Source organism: Mauremys mutica, chromosome 8 (assembly GCF_020497125.1).
Source record: "Mauremys mutica isolate MM-2020 ecotype Southern chromosome 8, ASM2049712v1, whole genome shotgun sequence".
Classification (NCBI taxonomy): domain Eukaryota; kingdom Metazoa; phylum Chordata; order Testudines; family Geoemydidae; genus Mauremys; species Mauremys mutica.
In genome coordinates this window covers 20385048-20403887 of record NC_059079.1, presented here as the reverse complement: position 1 = coordinate 20403887, position 18840 = coordinate 20385048, and the positions used below count along the sequence as shown (strand labels likewise).

General features: G+C 43.0%; 1 protein-coding gene and 1 long non-coding RNA gene across 2 annotated transcripts in view; one reads left to right on the top strand and one right to left on the bottom strand.

Moving 5' to 3' along the window:
* Nucleotides 1–18840, bottom strand: part of LRRC7 (leucine rich repeat containing 7) — a 352531-nt gene that overhangs the window by 246296 nt on the left and 87395 nt on the right. The window contains exon 3 of the mRNA XM_045028890.1: nucleotides 16265–16339. Coding sequence (XP_044884825.1) covers nucleotide 16265 — 1 coding nt within the window. The 5' untranslated portion in view covers nucleotides 16266–16339. The remainder of the gene's footprint in view (nucleotides 1–16264; nucleotides 16340–18840) is intronic.
* Nucleotides 6778–18840, top strand: part of LOC123376687 — a 41845-nt gene continuing 29782 nt past the window's right edge. Inside the window, exon 1 of the long non-coding RNA XR_006581895.1 lies at nucleotides 6778–6868. This is a non-coding gene — a long non-coding RNA (uncharacterized LOC123376687). The remainder of the gene's footprint in view (nucleotides 6869–18840) is intronic.

Here is an 18840-nt window from a genome sequence, read left to right as displayed (position 1 = left end):
CAGGGCGAAGCAACCAGACCAAAGTGTGAATTACTAGCTAGATGTAGAGCTCCCTAGTAAAACAGACTAGGGAGGACTAGCCAGCAACTCCAAGGACACAAAAAGATAACTGAGATAATAATAGAAGAGTTGTAAGAAATAATGAATATATGAAAGCAATGGTTTAAAACGAGAGAGAAGAAATATCAATTAGAGCTTTAGCAGGATAAGTAAAAGTGTATTAGAAATATATTTAGAATGAAATATTTGTAGATGAGGTAGCTTTAATAATTTGTATTTGTGTGATGTTATGAAGCAAGGTATGAAAGGATATGTTTAGCAAAGTGGGGGAGGGTGGGAAGCAAGGCAGAACTTACACCAGATCAAACCAAGCACGGATCTGACAATGATAGAAACAGCCTTCATGCACCCCTGGACTGAGTAATTGATTGCTGTATCCCAGGGGTCGGCAACCTTTCCGAAGTGGTGTGCCAAGTCTTCATTTATTCACTCTCATTTAAGGTTTTGCATGCTAGTAATACATTTAAATGTTTTTAGAAGGTCTCTTTCTATAAGTCTATAATATATAACTAAACTATTGTTGTATGTAAAGTAAATAAGATTTTTAAAAAGTTTAAGAAGCTTCATTTAAAATTAAATTAAAATGCAGAGCCCCCCACAGGACCCAGGCAGTGTGAGTGCCACTGAAAATCAGCTCGCATGCCTCCTGCGTCACGCATGCCATAGGTTGCCTACCCCTGCTGTATCCTGTTCGATCTGCTTTACTTATGCTTTATGCTTGATTAAGATGGTAATATGTTGTCCTAAAGTTTCCTTATCAAAGATTTAAATTAGTTAAGCTTAGTAATTGGTGTGGACGGTGCTTTTCACCCAAGAGTTTCCTGCTCTCATCTGTGAATAGAGTCTGCACAATTTGTGAGCCTGGAAAGAATGGAAACTTTGAGAAACTCCTTTTCCACACAAGAGTGCAACTCCCACAGGGATGGGTAGGTGAACACAGCATTGTCAGCTAAGCAGAGTATGGATATTGGCTGCTCAGAATTCAATGAACTCATTGCCACTGAATCCACATCAGGGACAGAATGTGAAATTCTCAATTTCAGCCTGAATGAGAAAAAATAAAATTTGGACACAGTTTGGCATGAAGCCCATTCATTTCTCCTCATCAAGGGAAGCAGATGGTATAACAACACCCTGAAAGCTATTTTGCTGCTTCTAAAGGAGGGACTAGAGATCACCTACCAGAACGTTGGGAATAGACATAACTTCAGGAGGAGCAATAAGGAGCATTAAAGAATATTCCAAAGCAGTCAAAGCTAGAACCAGATTTGCAGCACTGTTTCTGTACACATGGTTCAGTTTACAGTAAAATGTCAGTTCAAGAATTAGATGCAGTACTACTACATTGGAGAGACCAAGACTGGGGCTTTGAAGCATACATATATGCAGCTTCACAGTCTTATTTTTTTTTAATTATTATTAAAATAGAAGGATGTGTGGAACAGCTGCTGTTATGTAAGGATGGGTTTATCTGCAAAGAGCAATGGTCATCCTCCATTTTGGAAGGCAGGATTCTGGACTGTGGGTTGCAATCAACACCAGGACCTAGTTGCTGTTGTGTTAGTTATATAAATATTTAATTAAAGTTATTTTGTTGTTAAATGGAAGACCTCTAGGGCCTACTGAAAAAGACTACCACCAATTATCTTCCTAGAAAATTTTAAATTGTAGCTGGTACACATTTGCATAATGCCCATTTTCAGACTGGATAGCCATTTAAAAAAAAATCCTTAAGACAGACTATAATGCCAGTAGAACTCACTTTATGGTTTAAATCTGGATGATGATAACAAATAATAATAATAATACTTTTCAATCAAAACTTCAAATGGATGACCTTATTAAGAAACAAACACTCAGGTATGTTTAAAAGGGCTCTTAACTTGACTAATAAAAGATCTGAAAAATCCATTGTTCTCTCATCTTAATTAAATTAAGCCTTTATCTTTTCTCAAATTCACCATTAAGGTAGCTTGTTTTTATCTTATCTTTTCAGTCTTATGTTAATCTGTTCATAACTTTAGAGTTTAGAAATAAGGTATTGAACATGTTCATTAGTGACTTTAAAAAGCTACATGCCATATTGCAATTTATTATACTAATAGCATATTACATAATATATTATCAGGGTAGGCTCCAGGCCCCAGCACGCCAAGCGCGTGCTTGGGGCAGCATGCTGCGGGGGGCGCTGTGCCGGTCGCCGGGAGGGCGGCAGGCGGCTCCGGTGGACCTCCCGCAGGCGTCCCTGCAGAGGGTCTGCTGGTCCCGCGGCTTCAGTGGAGCATCCACAGGCACGCCTGCGGGAGGTCCACTGGAGCCACGGGACCAGTGACCGGCAGAGCGCCCCCCGCGGCGTGCCGCCGTGCTTGGGGTGGCAAAATGGCTAGAGCCGCCCCTGTATATTATGTAAACATATTTTGCTTCTTTATATTAAGTTTCCTCAAATTGAAAATGGGGTCAAACTCCCAGTATGAATTCTTTTAAAGTTATACCTTTACTACTACTGGTGAAAACATCTAGCTGAATCTTCCATGCATGTCCCTTTTAGTTATGCAGGGAAGGTGGCCTTGTGAAAGAGGTGAAAAGTGGGTTCTACTGTGTCAGTATATGTAGGAGATACATGAGAAAGTCTGCACTCAGTTATGAGAATCAAGAAAGCTGTGCAGAATACACATCTTTTCACCAGAGTTCCCTTCCCCTTTGACATCATGGCTAGCTCTGCCATGCTTGCATTTGCTTCCTCTCTCTGCTTCTTAAACTGAAGGTTTTACACCATTGCCTCCTTTTTGTCAGTCATTATATTTAACTGTTCTTTCTAATCACAGAAAGAGTGCAAGGGCAAGTTTACAGGTTATCAATTTTTATTTATTTAATGATCACTGGAAATTTGGGATGATAATTTGGAAAACAAAAATAAATTTCAGCAGATGAGAATCAGGAGCAGCTACTATATAGTCCAGGTAATTGTTTATAGTCACATAATAGCCATTTACAAACTTTTAAAATAAAGAGCTAGGCAGAATTTCCTTACTTAAAAGGAATGTAAAAAGTTCTACTCTCCTGTCAATTCCAGGCAGCAAAGGGCCTTTAAATACTTCCCCGCCTCTGTCACAATGAGAAATCCACAAATTAACAACAGATGGCTTGAGAGGCAAAAGTGAAATGTTAGGTCCTCCTCCCTCTGCTGGGATGGGGGAACGGGGACGGGACACTAAGGTGCCATTACAGTGACTCTCTTTGTTATCATGCTATGAGCTTTTGTTGCAGGGCACAAGCCTAGGGCACAGATGGAGTGCCCTATACTCTAGCTATCCTGAGCTGTTGGATCAGCCATGGGGAGCCATTTGCAGCTGATGTAATTTAGAGCATTCAGTTACAGCTTAAAGAGGCTAAGGCTGCTCTAAGCTATGACAGGGACTGGGACTATACAGAACTGGCCTCAGGTTTGCGGAGGCCCAAACAGCTCCTTTGTACTCCCTCCTCTCTTTAGCTTTAACCAGGAAAATCTGACGCTTAGATCTGAAACACAGATAAATTCCTGGGCCTCAATTCTCTTTCCACTTATACTGATGTAACTTCATTGATTAGTGGAGTTACTCCAGATTTACATCCAAGTTAGAAAATAACATGGCCGCTGGTTTCACTAAAAAAAATATTTTTGTAGCTCACATATCAAACTCTGCAGGCAGTCAGGTAGAGAAACAAGTAGTCAGAAAGGGAATGTTAAAACATTTAAAGTTTAGTTATTTTTTTCATCCACACTGGATGCAATTACCTCAAAATGCAAATATTTTATAGGCAACTAGAAAAATACCTCCTCTGATATTTCTTTCTTGAAAATTTTGCACTTTGTACACTTTGCATATGGCTAATTAAAAGGAAGACACAAGTGTCTCTAAGTTGGTGATTGGTCCAAATGCCAACTGGCAAGAATTAACATGGCCAGTGCTATTCATGTTCTAAGGATGTACATACATACTTGATTCATTACTTGTGTTTTAGGGAACAATACAATAATAAATAATGTATTAATGAAAAGTTAGTGTGTTTGACATACCAGAAAAAAGGACAGCTGTTTTAATATTACAAAGCTGTACAGTTGCCCTACTTATACTCCGAGTACCTATGGCAGACTCACTTTTTTTAGTCTATTCATTGTCCTAACTACTCCTTACTATTTCCTATGCTCAACATTGCTCAGGGAGTAAAAATAAAAAAGGGTACCATTATTCCCTTTAAATTTGAATCCTGTATCCCTGTGTGAACACACAGACACAATCTACAGACAAACAGGCCAATTCCACTGAAATTAATGGAGCTACTCCAGATTTACACTGGTGTAAATGAAAGCTTCTGATTCTTCCAATATTTTAAAAACTGTTACCCTGAATTTTAGAAGGGAGATGTTTCTGCTTAGGGGCATTGGCTGATTTCTTTTTCACTTATAATAAAGGATTTCATGCTTAGCCTACATGTACAGTCATCCTCTCAGTGGGAGCTGTCTACATTTTTTTTGAAGGAACAAGAGAATGTAAGTGAATCAACAGAAGCGTTGGCAGCTGAGATATCAGTTTCAGATGAGTGAAGATAAGTTATTTTCTTCCCTTAACTTTTCATCCTACTGTTCAAAAAAAAAATCAGTGAAAACAACAGTGCCCTATAAAACCTGGTAAAATTATGACGACTTATTTGTACTGCATCAGCAAACTCATTGCAGCAGGCAATATAATTTAAAACACGATGCATCAAGTAGGCATAACAGAAATGGAGGGAGTGGGAAACTGAAAATAAGGGCAAAAGTAACCAGAAAGGATAAAAAGTTCTTGTTAGTAAGAGAAACATATGCAGCGTACTTGTAACTGTGTCGGTCCCAGGATATTAGAGCAACAAGGTGTGTGAAGTAATATCTTTTACTGAACCAAGTCTGTTGGCGAGACAGAGCAAGAGAAGCTTGAAAGCCTGTATCTCTCACCAACTTAAGTTGGTCCAATAAAAGATATTACCTCACCCACCTTGTCTTTAACCAAAGAAAAATTTGTTTTGGTTAAAAAAAGATATTAACGTTACTAGTAATCCTTACTGGTCACATGCCTGGTCTTTATCCATTGGCAATTTACTGTGAGCATCATAGCAGAAATGGGTCTTGAGGGAGGATTTGAAAAATGACAGAATAGAATGCAGAAGACATTTCATGTGTAAGAATTACATGCCAGAAAGCGAGAAGGTGATTATGGGAAAGGTGGGCGAATAAGGCAATAGAAGATGGCATCTCATCTGAGATCTCAATCCATCTTATTATAATTTTAAAGAATGTTTCTCCCTGTTCACATCCTAGACAGAAGGTAAAACACCTATTGGGCCTGATTCAAAATGGTATTTCTCCAGTGTTACCACTGTCATGCCATTGATTTTGATGGTTATACCAGTGTAAAAACTACAGTAAACAGTAGTGAATCAGACCTATTGTTCTGTATTTAGGGCTTTTTGTTTATTTCTAGTTCAGATTAGTTAGGCGTCAAAGCACAGATATAAGTACACATACCCTCTAAAAATAAAGAAGTGTATTAAGTTTGAAAATTCCCATCGACCAAGATCACCATGGGATTTATTGAACTAGAATTGTGAGATTCATGATTATCTATAATAGACAGAATTATAATAAAAGCATTTAATTGTCACACACTTATCTTTTATGATATAGACAAGATGGAACGCATCAAACAAAATAACTGTCTTCTGGATTTAAATTCAGCTACTATAAATGCCATTCTGATCTACGAAGCAGAAATCCCTACTGATTTATGGAACAAATTGTACCCTCAAACTTGCTTTAATTATTTCTTTCCTTTTTAAAGGGACAGTTTTGAAACAATCAGTTTAACAAATCAATGTATGAAATTTTTTCAGCTTGTTGGGAGATCCCTTGAAGTGTGCTACAGCTAACCTCCTATGGCACTGTTTCAGCAATTTTTAAAAAATTACACAAAATAGGACTACACATTGTTATATGCACGTAAGTAGCCTTTAAATGTATATCCATAATTCTGAAGTGCAATCCCTCCCCCAAGCTTGTGCATTTACACACATCCACTCATATGGCATGTGCAAATATTTGGAGTGCAGATTTGGGGTTTTGAATAGATAAAAATATTGTGTGTATACAACTGAGTGCAAACTTACAAGTGTGGTTGAGGTTACTATAAAAGTTTGACTCTATCTCTGATAAACTAACAATATGTCATCAGAATCCAAGACTGGCATAATACATTGGCTCATTTATGTATAATTAATACTACACACCAATCCACATCAAAATGTAGGGAGTTGTTCAAAATCTGAAATTGGATCAGCTCTAATTTTGCAAGTAACCATACACTTTAAAATGTATATATTGTTTTAATAGAGTGTAATAAAAATTCTAAATAAAAAGCACATCCTCATGTGTTGTGTTTTACTTGCTTGAAGTAAGTGGTGATATTTGTCTGCTAAACACACTATAGACAAGATATGAATACGCAATATTAAAATATGCAGGGTTTTTTTGTTTGTTTTTTTTGGTAGGAAGTGGAAAACAAACAGTCAGGCCTTCTTTTATCAAGCAACAAAAAAGGGCCTAAATCAAAGTTAGATTCCCCTTCAAGGCCCCTTTATGGTGAAAAGCAGTTGATCTCATAATACAGTAGAACCTCAAAGATAGGAACACCAGAATTACGGACTGACCAGTCAACTGGACACCAGGTGAAAAGTAACCAATCAGGCAGCAGCAGAGACACCAAAAACTGTACGGGGCCTATATCGCATCTTAAAGGTAGGCACATCTGGGCTACCCCAGGGCACCCACTTACAACTAGGAATTGAAGATGCTGAGCTTTGCAGGCAAAGCTGTGAGCCCCTGCTGCCAGTCCAAGGCAGACGGCGCAGGAACAGCATTAGATCCTGGCTGCTTTCCTGTAAGCCATGAGTGCTGTTTTCATCTCCTCTCCATAGACCGGGGGGGTGGTACTGTTCTCCTGCCCACCCCTGGGGTTGCACTGTTTTCACCACCATCCCCCCTTCCACCCTGCAAGGAAGCTGTCTAGCTGCCTCCAGAACCTGGCCCGGAGTGTTAACTGCTGGAATCAGAGCTGCGTTATGTTCAGAGTCACGAACATTTCAGAGTTATGGACAACTTCCATTCCTGAGGTGTCCGTAACTCTGAGGTTCTACTGTACTGAGTGCTTGTCTACATTCACAGCATGGGAGAGCTTCTCCTGTTGGGTATAGGTATTCCACCTCCCTGAGAGGCAGTAGCTAGAAGCCCTCCCATCAATACATTGCTCTCTACACTGGGAGTTCAGTCAGTATAACTGCGTCGCTCATGAGTGTTTTACCCTATACTATACAGATTTCATGGAGGAGACCAGCATTTCTCAAAATGGATCCTAACCCAAAAGGGAGTTGCAAGGGGATCACAAGGTTATTTTAGGGGGGTCGCAGTATTGCCACCCTTACTTCTGTGCTGCCTTCAGATCTGGGCGGCAGGAGAGTGGTGGCTGTTGGCTGGGTGCCTAGCTCTGAAATCAGCACTCTGCCAGCAGCGGCACAGAAGTAAGGGTGGCAATACCGTACAATTCCACTCTTACTTCTGTGCTGCTGCCTTCAGAACTGGGCAACTGGAGAGTGGCGGCTGCTGACTGAGGGCTCAGCTCTGCAGGCAGCAGTGCAGAAATAATGGTGGTAATACCATCCCGTGCCATCCTTACTTCTGTGCAACTACTGGTGGTGGCTCTACCTTCAGAGCTGGGCTCCTGGCCAACAGCTACCTTTCTCCAGCTGTCCAGATCTGAAGGCAGAGCAGTCACCAGCAGCAGCGCAGAAGTAAGGGTAACAGTACCGCAACCCCCCATAATAACCTTGCAACCTCCCCACAACTCCTTTTTGGGTCAGAACCCTTACAGTTATAACACCATGAAATTTCAGATTTAAATAGTTGAAATCATGAAATTTATGATTTTTAAAATCCTACAACTGTGAAATTGACCAAAATGGACCATGAATTTGGAAAGGTCCTACACATGTCTAATAGTACATTTATATTTCACATAATACACAGTCATCAATATTTCTTTAGATGTATTTTGATAAAAAGTCTCACACAAACACACCCACAGACACACACCCCCTACAAGTTACAGTGTAGAGCAGGGATGGGCAAACTACGGCCCGCAGGCCGGATCCAGCCCATCAGGGCTTTGGATCCAGCCTGTGGGATTGACACCCTTGTGGCACCATGGGGCTAAGGCAGGCTGCCTGCCTGCCCTGGCTGCTCCTGGAAGCATCCGGCACCCCGCCCCCGAAAGCCCCTAGGGAAGGTGGGGGGGAGGGGAGTGCCAGCAGAGGCCTCCGCGCACTGCCCTCGCCTGCAGGCACTACCACCCGCGGCTCCCATTGGCCAGGGATGGGGAACCGCAACCAACGGGAACTTTGGGGGAGGAAGCACAGGGGGAGCCCACACCCTGAACTCCTCCTCCAACCCCCTGCCTCACCCCTCCTGCACCCCAACCCCCTGAGTCCCTTGCCACACCCCTCCTGCAACTCAACCCCCTGCCCTGAGCCCCCAACCCCCTGCCCTGAGCCCTCGTCACACCCCGCACCCCTCCTGCATCCCAAACCCCTGCCATTAGCCCCCAACCCGCTGCTGTGAGCCCCCCATACTCCACACCCCTCCCTGCACCCCAACCCCCTGCCCTGAGCCCCCTCCCACATTCCGTACTCCCAGCCCTGAGCCCCTCATACATCCCACACTCCTTCTGCACCCCTTGCTCTTGCCCTGAGCCCCTTCCTGCACATTGCACCCCCTCCCACACTCCACACTCCCTTCCGCACCCCAATCACCTGCCCCAGCCCTACATTCATGGCCCTGCATGCAGTTTCCCCACCCAGATGTGGCCTTCAGGCCAAAAAGTTTGCCCACCCCGGTGTAGTGGCAGATCCTTGTTCCTATCCTGAGACCCATAGACATTGTAACTCACAAGATTAAGGCCTAAGTTATTTCACAGGTTCCCTGGATTCCTCCTCCACTTTCAGAAGGAGAAGGATGCCCATGATATTTCATCTTTCTTATTTTGTTTCTCTAATTATAAATAATTTCATCTGATCCAAGATAAAGTATACAGATGAATGGTAAAATAACTATCTATATAGTTGCAGGTTGAATTTGTATTGCTTCATAAAATGAACTGTCATGTTCTGCATATTAAACAGAATAGCTTATACAAAAACTCTTGATAAGCTCAGCGTAGCTGGTGCAAATTGCCCTAGCTCTGTTAGATCTTGCCCTAAGGCTGAGGAATAGGAGGCTTGATTACGCACTGCCTCACACTTTGTGTGTAGTCATTTACTCTTGTGCAAAATGAATGAAAAAGGGATACGCAGGATGTTAGTGTTTTACATCCACTTTGCATAAATGTAATGACAGCTCTGGGCCTGATTCACAAATGAATTACTCCAGTTTTAGGCTTGTTCTAGCCATTGGAGTTACATCAATCTAAACCTGAAGTAATGCAATGGAGAATCAGGTCCATAAGGTGCAAAGCAGTGTAAAGTGTGGCCATATCATCTAAGTGTTGATAGGCAAGCCTAAAAATGCAATTCCATTCTCAATTGCAAAAGCAACTGTCAAAGTTCTGCTAAGAGCAATACAGGGTCAGATATTGCCTAACTTACACTGAGATGCGAGTGGAGTTAACTATATCCAAGAGGCTGTTCACTCTCTCTTCTGAATTAAGTGGAGTTACCCAATGCCATTGACTTCAGTGGAGCCAGAATTTCATCCTGATGTCAGGTTCACTGGGCAAGGCCTAACTATGAAGTGTGATGATGGTGGCAGCAGATCCCTCAATACAGGACATCTGACTTGTTGGTGGAGCCTAACTAAAAAGTCCAGGCATGGAATTAGGAGAACTTAATGTTTTATTTTAAAAAAAGGAAGTACCTCACTGGGAGTAGATTATACAGCTTCAGTTACATTTCATAGACATGAAACTGGTTCGACAAACTAGCATAAATCAGCAGAACTTCATTAACTGCAGTAGGCTAGGCCGATTTACAACAGTTGAGAATCTGGCCCAGTCTCTTTATATAGCCGTCATTATATAGCCAAGACATGTTTCCAAAGTTAATCTGATTTTTCAAGCCTATATAGAAGTTTACCACTAGAGGAATTCCCTTTGCGAAATTTAATATTTAATACTAAACTTTAATACTAAAAATGCAGTATGTATATTTTGTCATCTGACACAAAAGTTTCCACTGTATCTAGAGTTTATGTTTGAGTACAAAACTTTATCATATTTTCTTAGATTACCCATTTTTCACAGTTTGGATTACAGGACATTTGAACTACAGCTATTTGGCCAAATTCATCCTTGGGCTAATTCTACAAATTCTTCAAGTTTTTGAAAATTAAAAACTTTAAGATGAGGTAAAGACATACCGATGCTGCCACTTAGGCCTTGTCTACACTACAAGACTATTTCGAATCTACTTAAGTCGAATTTGTGGATTCGACCTTATGAAGTCGAATTTGTGTATCCACAGTAAATACACTAATTCGAATTTCTGAGTCCACAGTAACGGGGCTGGCGTCGACTTTGGAAGCGGTGCACTGTGGGAAGCTATCTCACAGTTCCCGCAGTCCCCGCTGCCCATTGGAATGCTGGGTAGAGCCCCCAATGCCTGCTGGGGGAAAAAATGTGTCGAGGGTGGTTTTGGGTAACTGTCATCATTGAACCGTCAATCACGCCCTCCCTCCCTGAAAGCTCCGGCGGGAAATCTGTTCGCGCCCTTCTCTTGTCAGTTACAGCGCGTACGCCACAGCACTGCGAGCATGGAGCCCGCTGCGATCATCGCTGCACTTATGGCCGTTGTCAACTCCTCGCACCTTATCGTCCACCTCTTCCACAGTCAGCTGCTGAGAAATCGGGCAAGGAGGCTCCGTCAGCGCGGTGAGGACAGGAAGTCACAGAGTGGCGCAGACCTCTCACAAAGCAGGGTACGCCGCGCCGTGGAGATCATGGTGGCAATGGGTCAAGTTCATGGTGTGGAACGGCGATTCTGGGCCCGGGAAACAAGCACGGACTGGTGGGACCGCATAGTGCTGCAGGTCTGGGATGAATCACAGTGGCTGCGAAACTTCAGGATGCGTAAGGGCACTTTCCTTGAACTCTGTGACTTGCTGTCCCCTGCCCTGAAGCGCCAGGACACCCGGATGCGAGCAGCCCTGAGTGTGCAGAAGCGACTGGCCATAGCCCTCTGGAAACTTGCAACGCCAGACAGCTACCGGTCAGTAGCGAACCACTTTGGCGTCGGCAAATCTACCGTGGGGGTTGCTGTGATTGAAGTAGCCCACGCAATCGTTGAGCAACTTCTCTCAAAGGTAGTGACTCTGGGAAACGTCCAGGACATCATAGATGGCTTCGCCGCGATGGGATTCCCAAACTGCGGTGGGGCTATAGATGGGACTCACATCCCTATCCTGGCACCAGCCCACCAGGCCAGCGAGTACATTAACCGAAAGGGCTACTTTTCTATGGTGCTGCAAGCACTGGTAGACCATAGGGGACGTTTTACCAACATCTTCGTTGGGTGGGCAGGCAAGGTTCATGACGCGCGTGTGTTCAGGAACTCTGGTCTGTTTAGACGCCTCCAGGCAGGTACTTTCTTCCCGGACCACAAAGTAACGGTTGGGGATGTGCAGATGCCTACAGTGATCCTCGGGGACCCAGCCTACCCGCTAATGCCCTGGCTCATGAAGCCCTATACAGGCGCCTTGGACAGAGAGAAGGAACTCTTAAACTACCGGCTGAGCAAGTGCAGAATGGTGGTGGAGTGTGCTTTCGGACGTCTCAAGGGGAGATGGCGGAGCTTACTGACTCGCTCGGACATCAGCGAAAAGAATATCCCCATAGTTATTGCTGCTTGCTGTGTGCTCCACAATCTCTGTGAGAGCAAGGGCGAGACCTTTTTGTCCGGATGGGAGGTTGAGGCAAATCGCCTGGCTGCAGTTTACGCTCAGCCAGACACCCGTGCCGAGAGAATATCCCAGCGGGAAGTGCTGTGTATCCGGGAGGCTTTGAAAGCTAGTTTCCTCGGAGAGCAGGGTAACCTATGACTCTCCACTTGCTTTCAAGAGAAACTGACCCTGGGCCTGTGTCTGTATGTGTCGATTTCGATCTGCGGTTACATACCCCGTTCTCCAAGTTTCCCCCACTTCCAAAGCACGTTTTAAAGCAAATTAATTGTTACACTCATTATTAATAAATCTTTGTTTTACTTTGCATTTCTGTTCAGTTGCTGAAACATGGACGCATACTGTGCTGGGCACGGTGTGCACTGATGTACAGACCGCTTGTTCCATAGAGGAATGACATCCTCCTGCTCCTACATAGGTCTCTGGGGTGGGGGACGGTTGCAAGTGGTTGTGCATCAAGGGGAGGGATTGCAGGAAGGGGTGGATTTGCAGGAAGGGGCGAGTGGTGCCTTCTTTGGATAGGGGTTTGGATGACGGCAGTGGGCTGCGGGTTTGGGCGTAGGAAGGGGTGAGGGGTGTGGGGGAAGGGTGAGTATCTGTCCGTGGATGAGGGCTCTTGCTGGGGCTCAGGGCAGCGGAGAGGCTCGTTGCTACAGTGGAAGTGCATGGTAAGGGCAGCGTGCCTTAACATTAAGGGGGTGGCAGGCGCTAGGACCCTGGACAAGCATACACATCACAGAATGACCCGGGGCAGCATACACCACACAGAGTGACCCTGGTGCCTACTGACTGCAGTGTGTGTGTGCCCTGCAGTTGATCATGCCCCCAAGTCTGTACCCTGGTAATGTAGGCTATATCGTGCAATTATAAATCCCCTCCCGCCCCCATACAAAAAAAAAATCCTCTGACACGAAAGACGTGACCGAAACAGTGAATAACAGCAAACAGCTTTTAATAATCTAATACACAGTGGGGGGATGAAACTTGGATTTGGGACTGGGTGAGCCTGTAAGGGAAGCACTTCTACAAATGTATAGCGTGAGAGGTGTGTGGTACATTAGCGCTATGCAGTGGTGCAGTGACAGTTCTCACGGCCCCTACCACCCCTCTGTCTTGTACTTTTGGGTTGGGGGGGGCAGGACTTCTTGGCGGGGGAGGGCGGTTGCAGATACACTGCAGGGGGGCTCTGTCCTCCTGCCTGCGGTCCTGCAGAACATCAACAAGGCGCCGGAGCGTGTCCGTTTGCTCCCTCATTAGCCCAAGCAACGTTTGAGTCGCCTGCTGGTCTTCCTGCCGCCACCTATCCTCCCGTTCGATGTGTGTGCGATGCTGTTGACATAGGGTCTCCCTCCACTGTCTCTGCTCTGCCGCCTCGGCTCTGGAGCAGGCCATCAGTTCCGCAAACATCTCGTCCCGAGTCTTTTTCTTTCGCCGCCTAATCTGCGCCAGCCTCTGCGAGGGGGATGCCGGGGCAGTCCGGGAAAGAGCCGAAGCTGTGTGATGGGAAAAGTAACTGATTTCCTTGAACAGATACATGTTTGCGAACAGTGAACACAGTCTAGTCAGTTTCTCTGAACAAGACCATACAGGGCAACAAGTCTCACGAGATCTCAGGACAAGTTCGAGATTTCGGAATACGCTCTCATTGGCTGCGGCATTGCACAGGAGAGCGGACAAGTGGGGAGAGACAGCTGAATCCGTCTAGCAGACAGTCCTGGTAAGCCTTACAGTACATTCTGCTTATCAGTTAATGGATAGCTGTGCCCTCCCGCTAAAGGCAATCTGGAAATCATATACTCTGACCCTTTTCCAGCCACTCCCGCCAGTGCACGGGAAAGATCAATGTATGCTTTTCCTATGTGGCCTACAACACGTGGCTGTTAAGCGAGGGTCATTGTTATGCAAAGTAAAAGTCAACCATTCACAACAGTAACAATACACTAATTGCCCTAATTAGATGCAGCATTTCATGAACGAGATCACCCTGATGCGGGTCCCTCGGAGTCACAAAGAGCGGATGCTAAGGGAAGCCCTGCAGAGACCAGGACCATATGCGGCCATGCTTGTGGAGGCGATGATTCCCATCTACATAAGGATGTCCTGGCGCGGAAGAGTGTGCTTCCACGGAGCACCCAACAAGGCACCTCTCCCCAGGAACCTCCTGCGGAGGCTTTTCGAGGACCTAAATGAGACCTTTCTTGAATTGTCCCTGGAGGATTATTGTTCAATCCCTATATGTGTGGACCTACTTTTCATATAGTTTTTCATTGAAAATTTTATATATAGTATTTCTATTTTTTTATACCTGTTTTATAAAAAATAAATGTTTACATGTTTATAGCACTTACCGCCTGATCCTTCCCCTGATTCAGAGTCCGGGTTAACGGCCGGGGAGGGTTGGTAGGGGATCTCTGTGAGGGTGATGAAGAGATCCTGGCTGTCAGGGAAAGTGGTATTGTGTTGGCTGTCGCCTGCGCCGTCCTCCACAGACCCTTCCTCATCTTCCACATCGGCGAACATCGAGGAGGAACTGTCCAGGTTCACTATGCCATCCACTGAGTCCACGGTCACTGGTGGGGCAGTGGTGGCAGACCCACCTAGAATGGCATGCAGTGCCTCGTAGAAGCGGCATGTCTGGGGCTGGGCTCCGGAGCGTCCGTTTGCCGCTCTGACTTTTTGGTAGCCTTGTCTCAGGTCCTTGATTTTCACGCGGCACTGCATTGCATCCCGGCTGTATCCTTTCTCTATCATTGCTTTGGAGACCTTCTCGAAGGTCTTTGCATTCCGCTTGCTGGAGCGCAGCTCCGACAGCACAGACTCCTCGCCCCACACACCGATCAGATTCAGGACTTCCCGGTCTGTCCATGCTGGGGACCTCTTTCTATTCTTGGATTGGCCGGACTCCTCTGCTGGAGAGCTCTGCATCGTTGCAGGTGCTGCGGAGCTCGCCCCGATGTCCAGCCAGGACGTCAGATTCAAAGTGCCCAGACAGGAAAATGAATTCAAATTTTCCCGGGTCATTTCCTGTGTGGCTGGTCAGAGAATCCAAGCTCGGACTGCTGTCCAGAGCGTCAACAGAGTGGTGCACTGTGGGATAGCTCCCGGAGCTACTAAGTTCGATTTGCATCCACACCTAGCCTAATTCGAGCTAGCCATGTCGAATTTAGCGTTACTCCACCTGTCGGGGTGGAGTACCAAATTCGAACTAAAGAGCCCTCTAGTTTGAATTAAATGGCTTCCTGGTGTGGACGGTTGAGCGGTTAGTTCGAATTAACGCTGCTAAATTCGAATTAAAGTCCTAGTGTAGACCAGGCCTTAGATAATTATCACAGCACACAGATCACATTTCAGAAAGAAAAAAAATATAACTGCACGAAAAATAAGTCTAAACATATTACCAGGATCCAATAAAGATAATTGAAAAGGTTTTTCTGACAAACTGTCACATATTCTTGCTTATTGTTCAATGCGGTAGTTTCCTAATTCACTTATTCCTACTCATCCAAATGTCATATGTTCTCTAATAATCCCTCATATTTCACTCCTTGAAAATGTCATGAAGTAATGATAAAAATAAAGCAAACCCTTTTAGTATGTTGGTAGTGTTTGTCTGCACTGAGATTTATTAAAGCTTAACCTTTCAAAATATATTTAATGTTTACTAGCCAAGTGAAAAAAGCATATCATTGCAAAATGAGCATTTGTGGGCATTTCAGAGGTGATCCTGTTGGTATTTATGTACTTAAAGATATTTCTTACTCTCTTCCACAAAATGTGTCTTCTCAGATCTGATCTGAGAAATAGTAATTGATACAGAGAAAAAATTTACTCTCAGTTATACAGATATAAACCTGGGAATAGCTCCAATGACTTCAGTGGATTTAACTGGGTTTAAATAGTAAGAAAGAGTAAAATTAAGATTAAAATAAGCAGCGATGTCTTGAAAGAAGTTGAAACTTAACATCCTGCAACACAGAAAGAGACACGTCATATATTATATAGCACTAAAATGATGTTATCAATTCTTTTATTAAAATTAATCATTAATGTTTTCTCCCCTCTGTTTAAATATTAAAATGATAATGTTTATCAAGCACTGCCAAGCACCATTTCACAATTAAACAGATATGACTGCAAAAATATTGTTAATTTTTAAATAAATACTTATAAAGAGCAAAATAATGCAGTATCTACTTGCTAATAGTTCCTGTAGCTGCAGATGTCTAGGTAGCGATCATTTTGACTCAAGGTTTTTCACGTAGTGCGTTCCTTTAAAAAAAAAAAAGTAAATTTTAATTAGTCATGTTTAAAAAGGCCCCATGTGAGTATAACTAGGTCAGAATCTGTGCTGAAAAGAATACTGTGAAAGAACCTGCTCGCCTGTTAGGTTACATGCATCACTGTTTCACTGAGGCTACTCAGTCTAAACCAGCAAACTTGGGGGAAAGGGCAGGAATGTGGGTTGGGAGGAAGATATTTTCTAAAAAAAATGGGAACACTGACGGCCAAATCTCAAATCCAGTGCAAAATCGTTCAATTAGCAATCTTTTCCTCACCCTGCTGTAAGGCCCACGATCTAGTGTGTTACACCCTTGTCTCGCCCATCCACTCCAAACTCCTATGCCATGACAACTGAGAAGAGATAAGATGGAATATTTAAAGTGCTGGGCATGTGTATGAAAGGAGTTGGAAAAATGGCAGGAACAGTACTCCCAACCTCCAGAATCCAAAAAAACTTAAGCCTGGCTTAAAATATTATGAAAGGAAGAGGGGGAGAGGGTTTAAAAAGTTTTCAGTTTTGAAAAAAAGCTTTTTTTGTTTGTTTTCTTTTTTTCTCATTAGAAAAATATTAAGAAAATTTCAAAAATTAAACTTTCCACAAAAATACACTGTTTCTTTAAAAAAAAAAAAAGAAGAAGAAATTAATTCCTAAGAAAAAAGTTCTGAAAGAAAAAAATCAACCCTGTTTAGTTAGCATTTTGGCAGCTTCTTTGGTTTGGTAACATGCCACTACCTGAATTTCTGGGCATGCAGATTCCACATGTGGACAGAGAATTCCAGGAATTCTGACTTCTGGTTTTAAATTTTCCAATGTAACATTTTGTGAGAAAATGCCATTTCATTGAAATCAACTTTCCAAGTTGATTTTAATTAAATTTCATTTAGAAAAAAAACGAACAAGGCATTCTGATAAGGTTGAAATATTCTGTTTCAACCGTAGAGAGACAAAGTGGGTGAGGTAATATCTTTTATTGGTCACCCACCATGTCTCTCTAATATCCTGGGACCAACACGGCTACAACTGTACTGTATACAACTGTTTCAACCTTATCAGAAGGCAATGTTTTCATTTTTTTGCTTTTAAAACAACTTTTCATTAAGAAATTTATTTTATATTACATTACAATAAAGAAACAAAGTCAAAATCAAAATAAAACCTTTCAAAATGGAGAATTCTGTCCAATCCAAAATGCATTATTTATGTACATTTTGTTTCACAGGAAATGAGAAATTTAGACTTTTTTTGGTTTTGGTCTGACTCGGTTGAAAACAAATGCTGAAAGGTCAGAATCTCCTGTGAAGCAGAAATTCCAATTTCGACCAGCTCTAGTCTCAAGGCAATAAAGTAATTCCTGCTACAAACAAGAATGGGGCGGGGAGAGGGCATTGTCTGTTTAGGCTTCAAAAACATACCTTCCTTAGATACAAGTGAATCACATACAACATCCCCAGAGAACCCTATACCTAATATGAACTTTACTGATGTATTTAACCCACAACACATTTGGGGAGGGGAGAGAGGGATGAGAAGGGACTGCCCAGCTATAGGAAAACCTAGAGACATTCAACAACTCAGCCACTGGAATACTGAAAGGGCTAAAAAATACAGAACCAGCCAGACGAAACTAAACCAGTAACTAAATCCAGGATGCTGTTCATTTATTCTTTAGGATTCTTTAAACTAACATTTGACAATAGCACAATACATATGTAGCCAGTTACAATCACCCACATCTCAATACACACCCTGAAAATAAAATACATCTCAAGCAAATAAAATAAAATAAGTATAAGGATTAGGGTGGGTTTTTTTGTTTGTTTGTATTTCAAGAATAAAGTGGGTAAGAAAAAGAGCAACATTTAAAAGTCTTTTATAGATGCTGTCCCATTTTTGGTATAGTACATTGTTGCTCACTAGTGCACCTCCAGGGGAAAATTACTCTTCGAAAGGCTTTTAAAGAATGCCTATACATATAGTAACATTATTTGAAAGCCTTTTGAAAAGCCAGCGTTGTTGCTCTCCACTATCAATCTTTGTGCTCTATGCCCCAGCCTGAATGACAAAATGGCAGCATGTGATAATACTTTTATCAGCTTCCATAAAAATAATAAAATTAAAAAATTAAAAACTGTTAAAAGAATGTTGCAAAGTCAAGCACTTAAAAGTTAAGAAATGCCAAGGAAAGCTGCCTTGTGCAACTTTAATTCTACCACCTTGTGTGTCTACATTATGCTACAGTTTTTACTTACATGATCACATCAATGGGGCCCGGGAGCACTCTGAGTGCAGCTGGAATACTCAGAAAATTAATTCTATGGAGCATGTACAAATGGTGATTTTCCTGCTGCATATAACTCACTCTAATCTGAACAAAATTTCACCAGGATAGCAAAAGGTACTACTTTAATGTTATAACTAGATCCTTGACAAATTTCAACTTTACACAACCCCCCTCCTCCCAAATCCTCCGAGGTGCTAGAATGGTTCA